Below are 20368 nucleotides of genomic sequence, written 5' to 3'. Positions count from 1 at the left end.
CTTAAAAAAACCCCATAATCTATTTTTCCACTATTTTGTTTCTAAACATCATGGGCTTCCAAATATGACTTAATGTTTGTTATTTGTTAGTCTTCAAAATGTCACAATACCCTTACTGCAGAGTATTCCTTTAGAAATTATTACTTTTTTATGTTTGTCAGAGAAACCTATTCAGATGAACCAAAATCCAGTGAGACTTTTCAAGTATATGTGCAGAGGATTGTTGGTTGAACCTGCTGAGCCTACAAAGTGTCCACAGAGTGTGGAGAAAAAAATCAAAATGGTGGCCACAGTGGTACGATGAAAAGTTCACCTGCGTCATATGCACATGAAAATTAAGTGTAGGAGCATTTTTTTCATGTTCATACCCACATAGCTACATCCATTTGCAAACTGAAAAACTATTAGTAGCCATGATGGTGGGCCTTCTCTGTTGCCATCCCACACCTATGAAAGAGTGTCCCATCTTCTTCCCACCCCTTGGGATTAGGACAGCTCCAAACCTTTTGGGATTTATGGAGGCCAGTTTTTTTTTCTCCCTAGGAGCCCTTTGGACTGAAGTGGATGTCCCCCTGCTTCTTGTGGTTTTTTATACCTAGAGAGTGTTTCCTTGGTGCAGTTGGGTTAATGGTTATTAACTACTGGGTTAAGTTATGGACTGTGTTCACTCTTGGTATGGATATGGCGAGTCTCTGCTTAGAGCAGTTGAAGCAGCTAATAAACCCAAACAAAGAAGTAAAAATAATAAAATTGGATTTTTAAGTTTTGAAGCAGTTTGCCACCGAATGGAAATTACTGGAAGCTACAGTTGGGGAAAGCTATTTGTGTTCATTCAGAGTAAATTATTTACCCCATCGCCCCATCGTTTTATAAATAAATTTGTCATCCTCTAAAAGTATTGGGACTGTAGTTTCCAGAATTTCCACTCACCTTAGGATCAGCATCTGGAGGATGCCAGGAAGAGCTGCTAGTGATCAAAGCCTGCCAGAGTGCCAAAATAAAACCATATAAAGCTTTGTGATTCACTAGAACAACCAGTAAATTAATGCCCCCATCTTCAGTTTTGCTTTTGGTGCATCTCAGGACATAGCATTTGGTCTGTCACAAAAATTCATCTCAACTGTGTATTGCTGAAGGGGTAGAAATAGTATCTTTTTATAGCTTTGTCCTGGGAAGTTTGATGCAACTGATGGTTTGCATTTTTTGTCTTCAAGTAGCTCTTAAAAGCTTAGCCAAATGTTTATACAGGACTGTTATTTGAATAGTGTACCAACAGTTCCAAATCTTTTGTGCATCCTTCATGCTTGATTAAAGAATCCCATTAATACTGGAGAAAATGCTAATTGGCAATGTCTTTTGCCAGCTATTACCGGCCCAAATATCCTATATAATCCACTGTTGATTAATATAATGAAAGCTGATGTAGTTTTATAAGACAGAATATCACAGTGACAATGCAGCCTTCTGATTCTTGGACTCTCAACAACCGGTGGAAAACTACACTGAGTGTTTAGTCACCAATAATGGCTCCAGCGTAAATTATCTTTTCCAGGCTGAATGGACATAATGTATTTTCAATTGTTCATTCATTATGATCATCAAAACAAACAGTGACGCAATGGGAAGGCGCACACTACCTCAACTTGAGTGGGTGAACTCTTTCTTCGTTTAAGCTTGTCTTGATGTTCTTTGCTTTCTTTGGCAGGTGACATCACACAGAAGGGTTATGAAAAGAAGAGATCAAAATTAATTGGGGCCTACTTGCCACAACCTCCAGGTACGTAGAAGTGTAGAATCAGTGCATGGATCTATCAGGTGTATTAATCATTACAACAATCCGTTAATGTGCATCTTAGAGAAAAAATATCTGGAGGCACAAAAGAATCTGTCACTATTGTGTAATGTGTGTCAGTTGCTCCCACTAGCTGGTTCTTGTGGACAAATGTGTGTCTCCTTGTATAAATATATGGCGTATGTACCCAACGTTCCTTGCACTCCTCACCCCACCCCAGATTCATAGTAATATGAATGGCATGGTAAATGGAGCTGGATGACATTGTTGAAAACTGTAGCTAATTTCAGCTAAAATTATGGAAGTAAATAATGCCTGATCCCATTTTAATTTATTTCCAATTTAAAACCAACAAGAAGATGCTTTCCTAGCAAATTGAATATTTCCAGAAATAGCCATTGTGAGCAGAATATGCTGTTGTCTATGGATTGCGTCAAAAGGTTGTAAACTCCTGAATTTTAGTAACTTTAAGTTGGGAACTGAGGGAAATCCCTAAGATATGCACCTTTGGAGGGAATGCTACCTCATTCATAACAAGCAACCTTCCAAATTACTGGCCTGGGAAACATCTATCCACAGTATCTCTCTCTTATCTGGATCCAGCTTTAGTTAATTGGCCCTCACTTAGTCTATCACTACCTCCAAGCAGCTGTCAGCAGCTGCAAAGCCTTTCCTGATTTAGGAGAAAATGAGGAAGAAGAGATAGGTTGAGTCTCAGTTCCATTCTGTGGACACGACCCTCCACATTTATGCATGGCCATGCCTAACAACTCCATGTAGGTATTGAACAGCACAAGAGAAAGACTAGAACCCTTCCATACACCACACTGCAAGCAACCTGGGGCCAAAGAGAAATTTCCCATTGCCCTTCTCTGGTGGTGGTCCTACAGATAGGAATCAAACTCCTATAACCCAGTGTTTCCAAGTTCAGTATGTCTCAAACCAACTGTGCTCTAATTATTCCTTCCTAATCTGTTGGATCTACTTCTTCCAGAACTGCCCAGCTGCTTAGGGTGGCTGAGGAATCCTGGAAGATGTATTTAAAATTCACCTGGAAGGTATCAGGTTGGACAAGTCTATCTCCAATATCAGTACTTGGGACATTCCCCTTTGCCCACTTCCCTGTGGTACACATAACAGTAGCAGAAATGGAATGGTGAGCTAGGTGATTATTTCATTCTTAATGCAGTGAAATTTCTTTGTTTGGATCTATGGTATGGAACACCCAGAACACCTATCAAAAGTCAAAGTAAGCCAGGTGCACGTTTTAAAAAAATAGCCCAAGGGATCTGGCTGGGCAGTAGAAAGGTCTTAAATCTTTGATGCCTGCTGGCCAATCAGTTTCTTTCTGTGCTTGCTATTATAGGCTGTTTAGGGTCAGGAAGGTGGCAGGGGGCCAGGTAAGACAGAGGAGGAATTTCACCTGGTGCCATAGCAGAGCATAAAAACTTGGTGTACCACCAATGACTTAATGGTCCACTGCAGGCAGTGAGTCATTGACAGCACAGAACTGCAGCTGGCATAGTAATTGCTTGACTTCACTGTTGTTCAGCGATCGGGTGGCATGATGGATAGGAAGTTCTCCAGCTGTACCAGTACCATTTTTTCTTAAAGAGCAAATAACAAATGCAGAATCCCAACCCAGGTAAGGACGGTAGCAGGGAAGAATAGTTGGTGTGTGTCTTCCCCTTCTCTCTGTGATTCCCGATATCTAGTAGACCCCCATGCATATACGCTATTCAGAATAGCGTAGTTGATAAACGATGTCTCATTAGATTTGGTCCTCATTTCTTTCTCTTTCCTTCTCCCTTAATGAGACAAAGAAAAATCCAGTAACTGAGCAAGTTATTTTATACAAGCATGTATTTATAACTTAAAGGTTATAATAATATAAATAGATTTCTGTTTGTCACATTAGAGAACAGAAGCAAGAGACAGCTACACTTTGGTTATTTTCATATACGGTACCCACAGAAGCCAAGGCTAGCTGGCCTGTTTCTTCCTGCTTTATCCTCTTATTTTTCCACTCAGGCCAGCAAGTGAATGAGTCAGGCCAGCTGAATACTGTATGGCATCTGAATCCAGATGATGTTTTATTGCACCCTGGCAAGCAGGATTATTAGCTGGTTTTAAAGGAGCTTTGTTATTTACTTACAAAACCAGGCTTGCATGGGCATAATATAATCTGGAATTTGAATGTCACACTTAACTAATCAACATGTAGTTCTGTATGGGTGAGGGAAGCAAAATCTGGGGCCAAAGAGACTGCATGGACTCACATTGTGGATTTTGTATTTAATGTGTTACAGGGACTCTGCCATCAGTCTCCACGGTTTCACTAAGTTTTCCCAAACAAGGCAGTATCATGATTTTATTTTAGTCCTTCTCCAAATATTTAAGAAGGCTTTTTAGATACATGTTTTCCCCAGAACCTGTGACACCATCGTGTATAAGCCAGGGGCTGGAAAAGGAGGTTCTTGAATCCAAACTGTCCTTCCGAGGGATGCTGTGTCCCCCTTTCCATAAGAGAATAAAGAGAGACAGATGATTAACAAGGCATTTTACGGGAGATGGGCGTTGGTTTTAAGTGGATGGTGCTCGCTTCAGTCTCAGAGTTTCCCTCTGGCAAAACTAGTTTTGGATTAGGAGTTTCAAATTTACATTGATGTTTCTAATCTTCAAGGCCAATAAGCTTTTAGATTATGACTCTCTGTTTCCCAGAAGGGGAAAAAAAACCCAATATAGTGCCCTCCAGATGTGTTGGTACTAAAATTGGAGTGCAACAGATTGGGAAAGGCGGACTAGAGTAACTTTAAAATATACATGTAGATTAGAAGAATTAGAATTGTGCACGTTTGTTGTGTAGGCATGCACAATGCAAACAGACATATTGTCCACACATACATAAAATAATAATATGAATGTGCGTATGTTCCCAGATTTGTTGGCCTCAATATATATTACAGGTAGTCCTCGCTTAATGACCACAATTGGGACTGGCACCTCCATTGCTAAGTGATGCAGTCATTAAGCAAAACATCATGTGACCCATGCCAAACTTACATCACTTCCACTGTGGTCGTTAAGCAAGTGACTGCAAAACGTTAAGTAAGACATCAGGTGACTGCAACTTGTGATTTTACTGCCGGCTTCTCCATCGATTCTGCTTGTTGAAATCCGGCTGTGAAGTGTGCAAATGGTGATCATGTGACCTCAGGATGCTGCGACAGTCATAAATGCCCACCGATTGCGAAGCACTCGAATCTCAATCATATGACTGTGGGGACACAGCGATGGTCATTAAGTGCGAGGACCAGTCATAGAGTTACATTTGCAGCACCATCGTAACTTCAATGAGCCGCTAAATAGGACAGTCTTTAAGAGAGGACTACCTGTATTTGCTGAGTTATAGTGAGGAAGATCCTGGCAGTATATTCTTGTGTAGTGTCATGAAGCATTTACAGCCTAGTCTCCATATCATTTAGTGACAAATAATAGGCTCTAGAACAACTTCCACTTAAGTATAGAAAGTTCCCGGAGTGTAGCCTGGAAGATCACAAGTGGGTATCCACAAATTGTGTGTGCTTCCCAATCAAATACAAAGAATATAACATTTTTAGCATTATCCACACAGAAATTAACTTAGAAAAGGCCATTCCATATACAAAACCATTTAATTATTTGAGCCCCATATTTCTCATTTAAAAATTTAAGCCATGAACAGAATATACAAAGGTCAAAATCTGTCCTACAGCAGAGTCCAGATATCTACTGGCAACTATTTTTTTAGCTGAAATAGTCCACACTTTGTCCCATTATATTTAGAAAAATGTATTTTATTTGCCAAGGAATTCAAAATCCTACTCTAAGAAAAGAGAGTATAGTTTACCTCTTTCCATCAGGCAAGTAAAGCAAGTATTTTCTTTATTTTTGCATAATTTATTTTGCGGTTTTTGTTTGTTTGGCCACTACATGCATGCACTTTTGCCAGTCTGAGGCAGAATGATGAAAAACTTGACTGACCATATTTTTTCTGAGATCAGAAATCTGGCTGATAAACTATTGAAACATCTTCTCACTATAAGAGTTAGCACTTTTACTCTCTTGAAGAAAACAGTGTGATTGCTAGAATGCTGAGTTCAACCTCTGTTAACACACTCTGCGGAGTTCGTAGGATTCCCTGCCAGAATGATGGAACTTGTCCCGCATTAGCTATTTCTGCTAAAGCAAAGTTTGCTTGGGAAGAATATATAGGAGACACCCCTGTGCAGATCTCTTATTTTATTATGCCAACAGAATGAGCAGCTGTTAAAGTTGCACACCATTGCTTCCTAGAACCAGGAGATTATGTATTTGTCATAGTCTTTGTTTCTATATTTCTGTCTTCAGTATTTTCCAGACAAAATTGGTGTTTTCTCCTGATGGAACTGGCGTCCTTCTAGATTATTCCAAAGGGGAATTGCTCCGCCCCACTTGGGGAAGACGTTGTTTTATAAAGAGTTGCACTTGAGGCTGCTTCCTGCAGCCCCTTTTAATCCCTGATATGCTATGATCTACCAGGAAACGCAACGTCAACTGTTGGGATCGTTTGGTGTTTTACATCCTTAAACCAAAATGATTGAATTCTGTATGTAACACTTTGGGTAAGGTGCCTTTACCTTTTGGGCAAACATACCCAAAATACTGGCTGTAAACTGCAAGGCAGCTCTTGAGTATTTCAACATCCAGTCCTCTGGCTGCTGCTTTGTTGACATTACAAACACCAATGTTGGCGTAGTGGGAAATTAATTATGTGGCTCTGTATTACAGTGTTTGTATATGCGTGTGCCTTTGTGTGTGTGTGTGTGTGTGTGTGTGTTCGTGCAGGTACACCTGCTTTGGGGCTTGTGTGTGGACCTGCTTCAACTGCATGGGGGCTGAAACTCCATCCGTGGCTGTAACAAATGTAAAAAAACTAAACATGATTTAATTAGTTTTTTTCAACTTGTTACAGCGGCGAATGGAGCTGCCGCGGTACGGTGTAGACTGCAGCACAGTGAAGGGCCCGCGAGGAGGATGCACCGCACTAGCAACATTGGGGTCTGTGACATCCGGGAAGCAGCAGCTAGAGAGCGCACAGCACCGCACAGCACAGCAGCAAACCGGCCCCTCTTTTACTTTCGTTTTGGTGAGCGCAACAACTGTACTTATGTTTATATATCTGTATATTTTGACAAGCATTTTGACAAGCACTTTGTTGGAAGATGGTTGGATTTCATGGACATGGCATGTGAGGAAGTTATGGCACAGAAGAGCAACATTTGCAGTCCCAGAATTGCACACCATTTGTGTGTTGTCTCACAATGTGTGTTGCGTACAGAAATATATTCTCCAGCTGCATTTGTGGGACTATTAGAGTAGCAACATTCTTTGGCAAAGTTACAAGGTTCTGAGAGCTGGATTTTCCTTGATATTCCAAAGCCATCTCTGAAAGACAAGTGTTGACTTAGTCAAGGTCATTACTGCCAGCTCACTTGCTAGTTTGGGAAAAGAGGCTAGAAGAACATGTGTCTCTGACATAAAGATCTGATCCTCACATTGTGGTTTAGTGAATTGTGTGAACCAAAGAATAGTAGTTTACTTAAAAACTACCGTTTAGCAAACTATAAGTTTGTTTGTGAACCTCATTATTGCCTGTGAACCTCACTATTGCCTCTCTGCTCAGTCTTCTGAAAGCAAGTACTATATCCCAGTGTAGATCTCTCTGCTGTTTTCTATGAAACACCTTCTGAAGGACAATTCTGCACGGTCCCGCTTGCTGGCTCTGTGACCTGTAATGAAGTATTCTTCTTCTACATAGTCCCTTCTCTGGTTATATTTGAGATGGCATTGAAACATGTCTATTTTGAGAGTGTCCTTTCCATGGATTTGATGCTGATACAGTGATGGAGACATAAACAAGTGCATTCTCACCCTGGTTTGTTGAAGCACCATGCAAAATTTCAGTGGTATGGCAGAAAGATGATTTTTCAGCCATGTTGCCTGTGGGAGGAGGCCCTAGGTATGTTTACAGCCTAAATTATGATTGGTGGTAGGCCTAGTTCAGAATCTATGTATAGATCTCTGAGTTGCCAGTCATTTAGAAATGCTTCTGATCTCCAGCTGTCCAATAAAAGCAATAAATGAAACATTTTTTCTCCTAAATTGGGCTGCTGCTGCAAAATAAATGCATAAATTAAAAGTTTGGGAGGAAAACAGGAATGAATCGATATGTGAAAGGACATACATAGTTGTTGCTGATACTGAGCACACAATTCTATCTTGTTCCTTAATTTTTAGAGTATTGAACCTGCCCTAAGTGACTATTTTCATCTGGCTGAAGTTGGTGGACCTGATATCCACCAAACAATAAAAGCAAAAAACAAAACAAAAACAACCTAAAACCAAAACAGATATTCTGTTAAAAGTGATGCTGTCTTATGCTAAAGCAGATTATTTTATACTCCCTGCTACTATTCCATGGAAAGGATTGTGGAAGTTAGAATTCTGTATCACTGGAAAATGTCAGATTTGGGAAGGCTAGTCTAGGAATTCTGTCTGGGACCTTCTGCATTCAACCACTTGTTTTACTAATCAGCAACCTTCCCATGACATCAAAGGCAAAAACAAGATTTCTTTTAATTCCATTTTCCACCACTACAATTGGTTCATTGGGATGAAAGTACAAAAATAGTGTATCAGGTCTGAATAATGCATGCAAGCCTCCTAATTCAGGATTCTCTCAGTGTATGACCATGGGCATTCTGTTTTGATTATGTACATTGCAAGCTTATGTGACTTGATATAGAAAACAGCATAGAGTTCACTGGCAAAATCCAGGAAAAATAGTAGGGAAAAAAGTTGTGTGTTTTCTAAGGTTGTACAGCACTTAAATTTGATTCTGAAAAGGTGCTTTGGAAAGTGCATGGCAGCTCTTCAAAACAGCAGTGCCTTTTCCCAGGATGCACTTTTCTGAGTAGTCCAAAAGTGGTCCAACACAGGCTTGTTCTGAAAGTTCATTTCCAAGTGTCCCAGACCATTCCAGGAGCACTTGGAAGGCCCCATATGAAATTGGAACATTTGATTGACCCAATTGTCTTTAATATAAATTTGTTCTGTTCAAAAATTTTAAATTGGACTTTAGGGTATTTTAATGTGGTTGGGCATGGAATCAGCAGCACACACACATATGCACATTTAAAATGAACTTAATTAGAAAAAGAGAGTATTATTTTCCCATACTGCAGAGTTAGGTAAAGCATTCTAACAGGGAGCAGTTAATAGAGAAAAGGAGAGGCAAAGGACATCAAAAATCTGAGCAAGTTCAGAGGAGGGCTACCAAGATGGTGAGGGGTCTGGAAACCAGCAGAACTGTGGCAACCACTTAAAAGACCTGGGGATGTTTAATCTGCAGAAGACTGAGGGGAGACATGATGGCAGGCAGTCTTTATATATTTAAAGGGTCATCAGATAGACAAGGGATTGGACTTGTTCTCTGTTCCTCAAAGAGCAGGACAAGAGCCAGTGGGTTGAAAATACAAGGAAGTAGATTTATGTTAGATATTAGGAGGAATAACCGAACCTTGAAAACCTATTAGAATTTCTCTCTCCCTCTCTCTTATGGCAAAAAGAGTCGAGGGGCAACAATCTCGACTTTTTTCCTTATCCTCTCCTGTCTTTGTGGGCTAAGCTGATGTTTTCATAATGGCTTCTTCAAGGCTATCTCTATACCCTTTCACAGTGGTATATTCTCCATCACTGAAGGCCTTCAGTCAAATGCTGGAAATGCTTGAGTAGAGATTAGATGAAATCTCTTCCAACTCTGATTCTGTAAGAATTAAGATGCTGGAAAAGATGGGTGTAAATATGTTAAGTAGTACTGTTCTCCACTCTTGAATCTAATTAAATTGGTTCCTTACTCCAATTTCCATAAGAATCAAAATGATGTATCTTTCCTTGAACTAAAGCACTCTTCGATTAATGGAGGGGCAGCATTAAAATACTGGAATGAATGAATGAATAAATAAATAAAGATTGCTGTCTTTGTCGTATTCAGAGCAAGTTTTTGTGATTCTTTTAAATCTTAATTTTGTTTTTCCTGGGTTTGATCCCAACAAACTGTTGTAGGTGCTGATTGTTCATTGCCTTCATTTCAAAAGAACAGACATTGGCAAAAGCATAAATCTTCCTCATAACTCATTGGGGAGGGAACATTGGTTGCTCACTGGTTATTTCTTAAGAGTCTTGCTTATAGGTAAGACAAAGAGCTCAGAACTAGAACCTAAGGCGTGACAATTCAGATTAGGATATCCTTGGTTCAGTCTGCCTTGAGCGCCATTAGGTCAGCCTTCCTCATGTGGGGCTTTTCCGATATGTTGCAGATCCCAGAATTCAACAAATGTGACTCCAAAATACCTAGTTGCATTAGGTGCTCTAAAGCAAATACAAGAAGAGCTATCTGGGAATTGTTGGGCTCCCCCTAAAGGATAGGAGGGACGCGGTGGCGCTGCGGGTTAAACCGCTGAGCTGCCGATCGGAAGGTCGGTGGTTCGAAACCGCGCGGCGGGGTGAGCTCCCGTTGCTAGTCCCAGCTCCTGCTCACCTAGCAGTTCGAAAACATGCAAATGTGAGTAGATCAATAGGTACCGCTTCAGCGGGAAGGTAACGGCGTTCCGTGTCGTCATGCTGGCCACATGACCCGGAAGTGTCTACGGACAACACCGGCTCTAAGGCTTAGAAACGGAGATGAGCACCACCCCCTAGAGTCGGACACGACTAGACTTTACGTCAAGGGAAACCTTTACCTTTACCTTTTACCCTAAAGGATTCTCATTGTACGTGGCTCTTAAGTTTGGATTTGGCTCTTGGACACAGATCAATTAGATAAGAATCTTTATTGTAAACAAGAATGAAGCCAGTTGGTTGCCTATTGCCAGTGGCAGCCTCCTTCTTATACCCACTATGATTTAAACTTGCATTTTCTTCTGGCCTTTCCCACAAATCAACAGGTTTCCTGACACTTGGTGGCCTTCTAGTCAAGTGGTTGTTAAATATTTACACAGTTGCCAACTCTGGCTTCAGACCAGATGGCCCTCACATTAACTATCAGCATTCTGTGTTACATAATAGCCAGCCAAGTGCATCTGGGAAGCTAACATATATGGACAGAGAGCAAAATATTTTTTCTACAGTTACTTTTCAGTAGCAGTCAGGGATTCAAAATATAGCCTTCAGTTATCAAACCTTGGAGCCACTGATATCCCAATCCACTGAATCTATCAAATCCAAATTGGTGGCCATCACCATGTATGATGGAGGTTTTTCTTTTCTGTTCTTTTTGACCTTCCTTGTAGATGAAAAAATAGCCTTCAGAAGAGAATTCCTTTCCTGTAACTGAACATTGGCCGCACTACACTACCAGTTTATTGATTTAATTTACATATTTATTTTCATCATGCATATTCCAAACAAAGAGCAAGTTTACTGCAGCTCCCACCTATATTCTGTTACATCCTCATTGAGAGACGTGATGATTCACATTTTTCTAGATGGGCTGACCACCATGGAGTTATTCCTGGAAAACAGACCAAAAGAGATTTCAAGGGAATATCAGTACATGATTTTGCAATATATGATCCTCCATGCAAGGCAATAGCAAGGAATCTATAAGTCACCTACAAATTGCCCTGTGCATTATGTATTTTCACAAATTTCATTTTGGAAAAGCCACATTCCATCTGACTGCAGGTTGCAGCATTATGCGTGCCAGACAGGTGAGTGATGTTCCTCTTAAGGCAACCTTCCTCTTGAAGTCTTCACTCCACCGGAGTCTTGGCATTTAATATTCTGTGAGGGTTTTGTGTCTTATACAAAAGGGTCTGCATGCCAGAGGCTTAATATTTTGTGTTCTATATTTACCCTGCAAGAAAAAGTAGGCTGTTTTTAAAAATTGGAACTGACTGGTCCTGCTGAGTACCTAATAGTAGCTTGTGCTGTGCTTCCATTGTTTGAAGAAAACTTGGGAACCAGCCATGGAGTCATATTTATATCCCTTGTAAGGGGGGGAGAAAGGAAGAAGGTCCTATCTTGACCTTTAATGAAGGCAGCAAATTGAATTAGACATTTTCTATTTAAGGCTTCCTACCAGAGAAATGTGCCCATGTCATTGTTTGGGGGGAAAAAACACGAATGAACCATCAACTGACCATTGCATTAACAGGATGCAAGAAGAAGAGCCAGTTCCAAGGAGAATAAAAACTGAGACTCATCAGTTAATTAGGTAGTTTCAATAGCTGCAGATTTATAGGACCGTAAGAATACCATAACATAAAAGAAAGCTCATTAGCAGTTCTGTTTGGTAGTATTGACGCAGGCCTCCAAGGTTTCACAGTTGGAAATAGGAGCTGAAATTGTACAAGGAAAAGAGATGTTGGGGCTCGGATGCAGAAGATGGTCCAGCTCATGGATTATCAGCCCGCTTCAACCAATACTCTGCCCATCTTTGCCTTATTTGAAAATTATAGTGTTCTAGTATTATAGAACATATTCTATTCTCATCGGCTTATAAACCAGGTCAAGCTATTGCAGCATGAATAAAAATATTATACATAAGTACAGAAACATCCTGCATTATACAGTAAGTAAGAAAAGGGAACTCCAATGGGAAACTAAGGCGTGTGTGGCAAATAGCCCTTTTTTCACTGGTGCAAAGTTGGAGGGTATATAAACTACCTACCTTTCGAATAAGCGGAGTTGCTTTTTTTGTCCCCTGTGGTTCCTATCACCATAGTATCTAATTTGTAGACCTAAAATAGAGCTGTCGCCTGCTCCAAGCACAACCGCATGATGCTCTTTGGAAAGGACTGCTGAACTGATTATTTCAATTAGCTCGTATTTATTTTTAACCATTTGCCAGGACAGTACGGAGCACATAATCCATCACAGAGCTGTTTCTTGTTTCATCTCCTTACCTGCTCGTTTTGTGTAACGTATATCCTAAATGCTGTTTCTTTGGAGATACCACTGAATAAGAAATAAAATCTCTATCTCCGTATTCTTTCTCCTTTGGTCCTATACACTGGGATCCATCCTCCTAAGGAATCAAGAGACAGTAACATCTGGAGATAGCAGATGGGGTTCACTGAGCTAAAGAGCTGGGAAAACCTTGTTCTGGAAAGGCTCTGTGGGTATATTTTGATTTCATGCATAAAATCAACAGAAGTGCCTAGTGACTCGCCAGAGCTGCAGACCAGATGCAGTCCACAAGAACTCTGCACCTGGTCCATCCACATTTCATTCCCTTTTTCAGTACAGAAGAGGGAGGGCAGATCATTTATTTTCTATGTGTTCACAGAGAGACAGATTGAAGGTTGTCCAATACTCCTTCAATGGAGAAAGAATTGCCTTTCTCTGCTTAGGTAGAGCATAGGAGCAATTGTTCGCATCTTTCTGCTGCCCAAAGAAAGAGTTCCTTCCATTCATTCTGAGGAAAGCAGGGGTGGAATGTCATGGGAAAGGCCCCTCTTCTATTCAGAGCTTCACCCTATCCAGTGAAGGTTCAATCTTTGGTCTAGGTTTCACTTCTGGAGGCATCTGAATTAGCTTGCGTTTTCCAGTAATATGGACATTCATATGAAAACTGTTACTGTACTTTCACTTTGCAGCATCAAAATTGAGTAGCAAACGTTGGTTTACTTGACTCATAAGATTTTTAATTATGTACCCATGGAAGGTGGGCCTTTCAGAGTTACTGTACTTGATGCTGCTATTTTGTCATTCTGATTCCACCAGACATTTCCTGGATCCACTTCTGATTTGTGCAGTTCTAGCATGACGATATCCACAAAGGTGTATTCCCCAGACTTGTTGCGGTTCTGTACCATTTTGCATGCTTTTGCTGCAATTGATGGCAATAACGTACATGTGCAGTTCACACTTTTGATCATGGACAGTAAGTTATAGAATCCTATGTTACAATTTATTCTTTGCTTTATACCAGCTCTAGCATACAGCTGCTGACAGCTTAAGCAGCTGAAATTTTTATCTGCATCCACTGTAGGCCACAATTACCCCGATCCTGAAAAATAATGCAGCAGAATCTGATTTTTTTTTCCTCCTTGTTTTCCACAAATGCAGGAGTGGATCAAGCCCTGCCACAAGAACGCCGAACGCCAGTTACTCCATCCTCCTCTCGATACCATCGCCGCAGATCCTCAGGGTCACGAGATGAGCGCTATCGGTCAGGTGTGTAGAACAGAAGAAACGTAAAGAGCAGTAGGGAGGGATAGCCTTCTTGGTTAAACATTTGACTGCAACTTCACTTATCTTTTAACCTTAGCTGAAAGACTCATGAAAAACAGGGCATATATAATATTCATTTATGAATTAGATCAGTGTTTCTCAACCTTGGCAACTTTAGGATGCGTGGCCTTCAACTCCCAGAATTCCCCAGCCAGCAGTTGAAGTCCACGCATCTTAAAGTTGCCAAGGTTGAGAAACACTGAGTTAGATGCATATTACTTTAACTATAAGAGAGCAAGACAGCCTTCAGACTGCTCCCTTTTCCATCCTCCCCCTACCTCTAGTTACTCCTTGACGGGAAGGTTCAGATGAGAGAGTATGACTGCTCCAATATCACCCAGTGAGTGTCAGAGGCTAAGGGTGGGGTTGAGCCTGGGTCTCCCCAGTCTTAACGGAGTCCCACGATCGCTGTAGGATTGGTTCAAATCTATTTTGGAGATATGGCTGTTAATCATATTGCCAGAATAAGGGCATATCTACTTCACATAATGGTAAGGGAATCTGATCAATGCTACATAAATAAGGCTCTTACACTGAAAACACCAAGTTCTCTTGAAAGTCTTTAAAAAAAAAATGGGGAGAATAATTCGGGCACTAAACACAATGGATTGCACTGAAACTCTTTGTAATACAAACAAACATTGGAAAACCAAAGTATATGTTTTGTTGGATCAGTGGTGTTTATACGTGTGGAAAATTACTTCTGGCTAAAAACTTAACACAAAAGAATATTGAAAAACAATATTGAACTATGAAGGACAAATTCAGTCAAATTGGGTCATCGTTTATTAGCAATATTAATCATGTTTTTCAATATTGTCTGTATGGGACTGCATAGAAATGTTTCAAATATTTGTATCTTCCATCTAGATTATATTGTGTATGTGTGTGTATGTGTGTGCGTGCACGCATATGTGTTTCTGGTTTCATTCTGATATATACCATTGATTGATATACATTTCTGGTTTCATTCCGAGTTGTTTTACTTTCAACTTTGTATTGTTGTTATTATTTGTAAGTTTCTTTTATTTTGTAAAAATAAAGGAAGTTAAATAAATTATAAAAAACCCTATTTTGAATGTTCAGAAAAGAATGATTCTCTATATATAGCTCAAATCACACTATTCACAGTGGAGAGGAGGAGATTATCTTTTGGCTCAAGGAAACGTCAAGGTCTGCTGAAATATAAACATGGAAATTGGAACAACAATATTTCAACCCTGCCACATTTCATTCCAAGTTCTACTTGTTTGTTCTGAATGCTTTCCCCCAGTCCCATCAGGAAAAACAACCTCCCCAAAAAACCTAATTTTTTCATGTCACAGAAGCAGAAAAATAAGAACCATGAATTTTCCCTCACATGTCTCCCCCTTTTCCCTTGCAAGCTGTAGCATAGGTAGACCATATGAGAACCTGCTCCTGTGCCCTTATGGAAGGTTAACTTGTTTTATATGGCATTGAGATAACATCACCTGGTTCATACATCACAGTAAGCCAATCCGGTTTCTCTGAACCAGCCACTGTACCTGCTGAAGTATAGCTTATGCTCTGGGGTTGTGTGAACCAGCATCATTCATGCTTACTCAATAAAGCTTGCATTAATATGGTGTCTAAACCAGATCTGTGCTTCCCAAGAGCAAAACTCTCCAGGTCTGTGAACACTGAAAATAAATTAACAGATTTAGTAGAAGAATTTAGCTTACTGTTCTGGCTTTGGATGCATTATATTTTTTTTATCCATAGAATCAGTAACTGTACCCAGAATAAAAGCTTGTGCTCTGGGTGAGGCTCCATTTCACAGGGGCTGATTGTTAACGGCATCAGCATATCCATTTCTGTGTTATTGCCGTCCGCCGCGCTCCATGATAACAGCAGGCTAATGACAATGGCGATACAAGAGGCTACACAATCCTGTAATTCAGCCACTTTGATCATAGCACATTAACTGCTTTATCACCTGTCACTTCCAATTAGCACATACCCTTATCCAGTTGCTAATAGACATTTGGCAGCAAAATTAATTATATAGTCCTAATTCCAAAATTTGAGCTTTCAGACATTTTTTGCTAAGCACATCCATGGTTTCTCTAGCAGCAGTGGCTGTATACCGAGTAAGATTAACATAGGTTTGGTGGAGGGAGAATGAAGTGCTTAAACTAATTTATGAATAATAAAAATTAGCATTATTATTGTCTGCAAATATATAACATTAATACAGTCTCTTACAAGGAAGCAAGTTTTACTGAAGTCTGCTCTCACACTTGAGGGGCCTCCTACTACGCTATAATGCTTCTGTTGCTTGCTTTGGGGTAGAGCAGTGAGGTCTAGTTCTCTGGAGGCCTCACTGCTCTACCCCAAGCAGTAACCGTAAGGTGAGCCACGTCACTTTTAAGCTAATTTCCAGGGTAGGAACAGGGCTGGGTAAGTTGCAGTACTAATGCAAGTTTCAGGAGATGGCTTGATCTGAAGGTAATACACAATTGTCACAAGTACATTCCGCTTTATTAATAAAGTAAATAAACTATTGATATTAATTACCTCACTGCTATCAGGTTTTAATGTCTAGTTAAATTCTTGCTCCCCTAATAATAATAATAATAATAATAATAATAATAATAATATCTGCCAGGGAGTCTGCAACAATGGTCACTGGCTTCAAAGAGTGGGTACCACTGGGCGATCAAAGCCCTGCCACTTTTAATCGCACACATTGACCTGATTTATAAGCCAATGAGAGAGCATGTTTTATACTAGACCAGCCTTTCTCAACCTTTTGATCCTGGAGGAACCCTAGAAAAAAATTTTCAGGCCTCAGGGAACCCCTGCACATTCAGGCTCAAATATAGGCCAGAAGTTACCAAATTATTATATTCATTTCACTAAAAATAAAGAATGAAACTTACCTCTTTAATGTGAGGTTGCCCAAATTTGATGTATTTTTTAAATCAGTCATGATCTCCCAGGGAACCCCTAGTGACCTCTTGTGGAACCCTGGGGTGCCATGGAACCCTGGTTCAGAAACTCTGTACTAGTATGTTAAAAGGCGGGGGGGGGGGGAACGGCTCTGGTCTCCGGGTCACACCCACCATTTTGAAGCCAGTGACTGTCGCTGCGGATGCCCCTGTCTTTGTCCCCAGGCTTGCAAATACTTTTTCTCTTGCACAAAGATAATACCAACTGGCTCTGCGTTCGTTGGCATTCAGAGAATGAGCTCGCTTTTAGATTGTTCGGCCATCACATATGGCATACATGAGGTTTTCTCACTTCCCACTGATTTATCCCACTTCCAAACTCCCAAACTTATGGGAACATCTAAGGAAGAGACAGGATTGAGGCCAAGAAACTGAGCTGCAGATGGAGTTGGGGAAGGAGAAGCAGGCTTGAATGGACTTCCTTCTGTTCTGTTATCTCACCTGCTATTAACAACGGTGGGTCTTGCTCATCTGGTCCTTGCTACTTAGTTGGGAAGGAAGAAGGGAGGTGTAGGACCAAGGCCAGTCCAGATATTCCTGCCTGACTCTTCATTCACCTGTGTTCTCTGGCTACAATACAGAGACACACTGTACACTAATTTCTTTTAAATAACCAAGGACTGTGAGGCAAAAGACATAGTGACTTTGTTTTCTCCAGACCGTTTAGATTCTGTACATACCAGATTGGAATGCAAAATAAAATTATAACAATAAATAATACCTTTAAAATGAAATACAAACATATACTTCCTCAGCATTTCAGCTCAGGCCTTTAGATTGAGATTGTCATAATATGCAAATTGGTTTACATTTAATTGGTTTAAAGGGAGACAGTTAATCAGCAAAAATGTATTCAGTGGGTTGACAGATGATGGTGGGTAGAAGATTTCCTTGCTATGGAGCCAGAATGAGAGAAATCATCCACAGTCTTTAAGTAGAAACAGCATCAACACCAATCAGAGATAATTTAGCAAATCCCTAAGATGCAGAGTTGAACTTGATGACTTTAAATATCCTATCAAGCCCTGATACATTTCTGTGAAAATGTAAAAGAAGAAGAGGAGGAGGACACAACATTCCCTGGACTTGAACAAACATTAAAAAGGGGGCTGAAAAATGTTGGGTTCTCCCACTCTGAGGCCACAAAAGAGTACTAGACTTTGATATTCCTACGCATGGCCAAGGCTCAGCCACTAAGTTTCATTGCTTGATAGGAATTCATATCTAGTTAAACCCCAACATTATTTCCATTATTCAACATGTAGTTTTCATGGTAAATAAGATTAACTAGTATGAATGTGCACTTTCAGTTAAAACAGTGAATGAATAACTGCATGAAGCAGGACTGCAGCATTGTGATCACATGAGATTCTTCATGAGAAGGATGAAAGAATCTTGGCTTACTAACATGGAAACTTAAAATATTTACTTGGTAACACTTGATTGCACTGTACTAAGAAAGGCATGTGGTGCTCTAAGCCAAGGTGGATGTAATAAATCACCTTTGGGCTGCAGCATGTTAGCCCTTTCTGGGTCTTAGGAACTATGGAAGTCAGTATGATTGCCTTTTCTGTGAGAGGAAAATCTTAATAGCCTTTTTTTTGTACTAACAAGGTACACAAAGAAGATTCATTCCATTCAATTTCTTCTAGGAAGTTGCAGTTTTACAAGGGATCACCTAAACCAGGAGAGAGCAACCTGGGACGTCAGAGGCCCAAACCTAATTTCTATGACTCTGAGAACGCTCTCTGACCACAGTTACCTAAAATGTTTTCCTACCTTTTGATGTGAGAATTAGAACTTGGATCTGGTTTTGTTTTCCTTTTCCCATTTGGCTTGCTTTTGCATACTTTAATTGAAGGTGGCTCTTCATATTCTTTGGCAGAGAATCAGTTGACATCACCTGTTGCCTCTATTGCCTATATCACCAGATAACTGAACCTGAAGCTATGAGTAATTAAACTATGGACTTGACCATTGAATTGTTGCAAATATGGTCAAGAATGCTGAACAGTGAATATTTGTTTTAGGTACACACTGATTAGATTTCTATTGTTTTAAAAGAGAAGCAGATGGATCCACAGTTTCTCCACACAATGCCACTGTCCCTTCTGGCCAAACGTGATTGCGTAACATTTTATCATCACCAGTTCACTTAACCATCACTTCATTTATGGTGATCCTCACATTGAGGGCAATCATTTTTTTCCATGTAACTATGCGCATAGCTAAGAACAATTGAATATTTGGCTAGAAAACAGCTGGGAAAACCAACTTGATCTCCAAAGTTGGAGATATTGCTCTGTGCTGTATAGTGTAGAAATACAAAACAAATGTAAATAATTGCTTGAAGTAACTGTTGCAGTACAATTATTGTACTCTAATAGAAGAGAATATTTGTAGCTCAGGGTTGAACTGTGGAGTCCTTGGTGCTCTCTGAGCTTGGTTGTTTGCTTGCAGACATTTCATTACCCAGGTAGGTGACATCATCAGTGCGAGTCATGTTGTGATGATGTTACCTAGTTGGGTAATGAAACAGCTGCAAGCAAACAACCAAGCTCAGAGAGTACCAAGAACTCCAGTTATTATACTTTATGTTGAAGTAAACATCATAACTTGCTTCCTGAATATACAATAATAATGATGTCTAACTCCAATGAGACCGCATCACGTTACAAGATCAGCATTGGCGAGAAACATAATTAAATCCCATTTTTGTTATTTATGGTGGTCTTTGAAAACTGTTACTTTGAAGTGTGTGAGGATATGACTGAGTTGATTGTAGGGGATATAACATCAAGCCACCAGTTCTAGGAATGAAGGGAAGAATGGTGAGTGCAAGAAAGATTCCATTCTCTGTGCCTCTTCGTTAGCTTCTATCCTACATTGTAAAATAAATTCTGAAATTAAACATCGATAGTCCAGTTAATACAATACACTGAGCCATAATGAACTTGTTTGGTTATGACCTAGCATGTTGTACAAACCCAACCACTGTGGTTTATAAACCATAGATGATAGGTTAAACAGGTTATGGGAAAGCAGTCACTTGTGTTTATTTGATAAAGCATGGTTAAGTAAACCATTGCTTAGTGCAGCAAACAATTACACTTGATTTGCTAAAGCTTGATATTGGTTTCTAAACCACAACATTGACACAACAAATTAAGCCAAAACCAGCCAAACCACATGCTTGATATCTGAGCTCAGCCACAGCTGATGAACTCTGAGTGTGAAAAGATTTCACTCAAATTTCTATTGAGCCATGAGACTGGCAAGATGACTA

General features: G+C 40.1%; 1 protein-coding gene across 5 annotated transcripts in view; it reads left to right on the top strand.

Moving 5' to 3' along the window:
- The window catches only part of DIP2C (disco interacting protein 2 homolog C), a 258599-nt gene that overhangs the window by 144266 nt on the left and 93965 nt on the right, over positions 1-20368 (top strand). For 3 of the 5 annotated variants that reach the window (XR_010067928.1, XM_063303406.1, XM_063303405.1), the window contains exons 2-4: positions 1706-1777; positions 6786-6959; positions 13946-14053. Coding sequence is in view for 4 of the 5 variants with exons in the window: in XM_063303406.1 (XP_063159476.1) it covers positions 1706-1777; positions 6786-6959; positions 13946-14053 (354 nt within the window). In the remaining variant the exon portion in view is untranslated. The remainder of the gene's footprint in view (positions 1-1705; positions 1778-6785; positions 6960-13945; positions 14054-20368) is intronic. The other 2 variants (XM_063303408.1, XM_063303407.1) reach the window with 1 other exon arrangement.

Source organism: Candoia aspera, chromosome 4 (genome assembly GCF_035149785.1).
Source record: "Candoia aspera isolate rCanAsp1 chromosome 4, rCanAsp1.hap2, whole genome shotgun sequence".
NCBI classification, from domain to species: domain Eukaryota; kingdom Metazoa; phylum Chordata; class Lepidosauria; order Squamata; family Boidae; genus Candoia; species Candoia aspera.
Note: the sequence above shows the minus strand (reverse complement) of the source record. Positions and strands in the feature narration are given on the sequence as shown.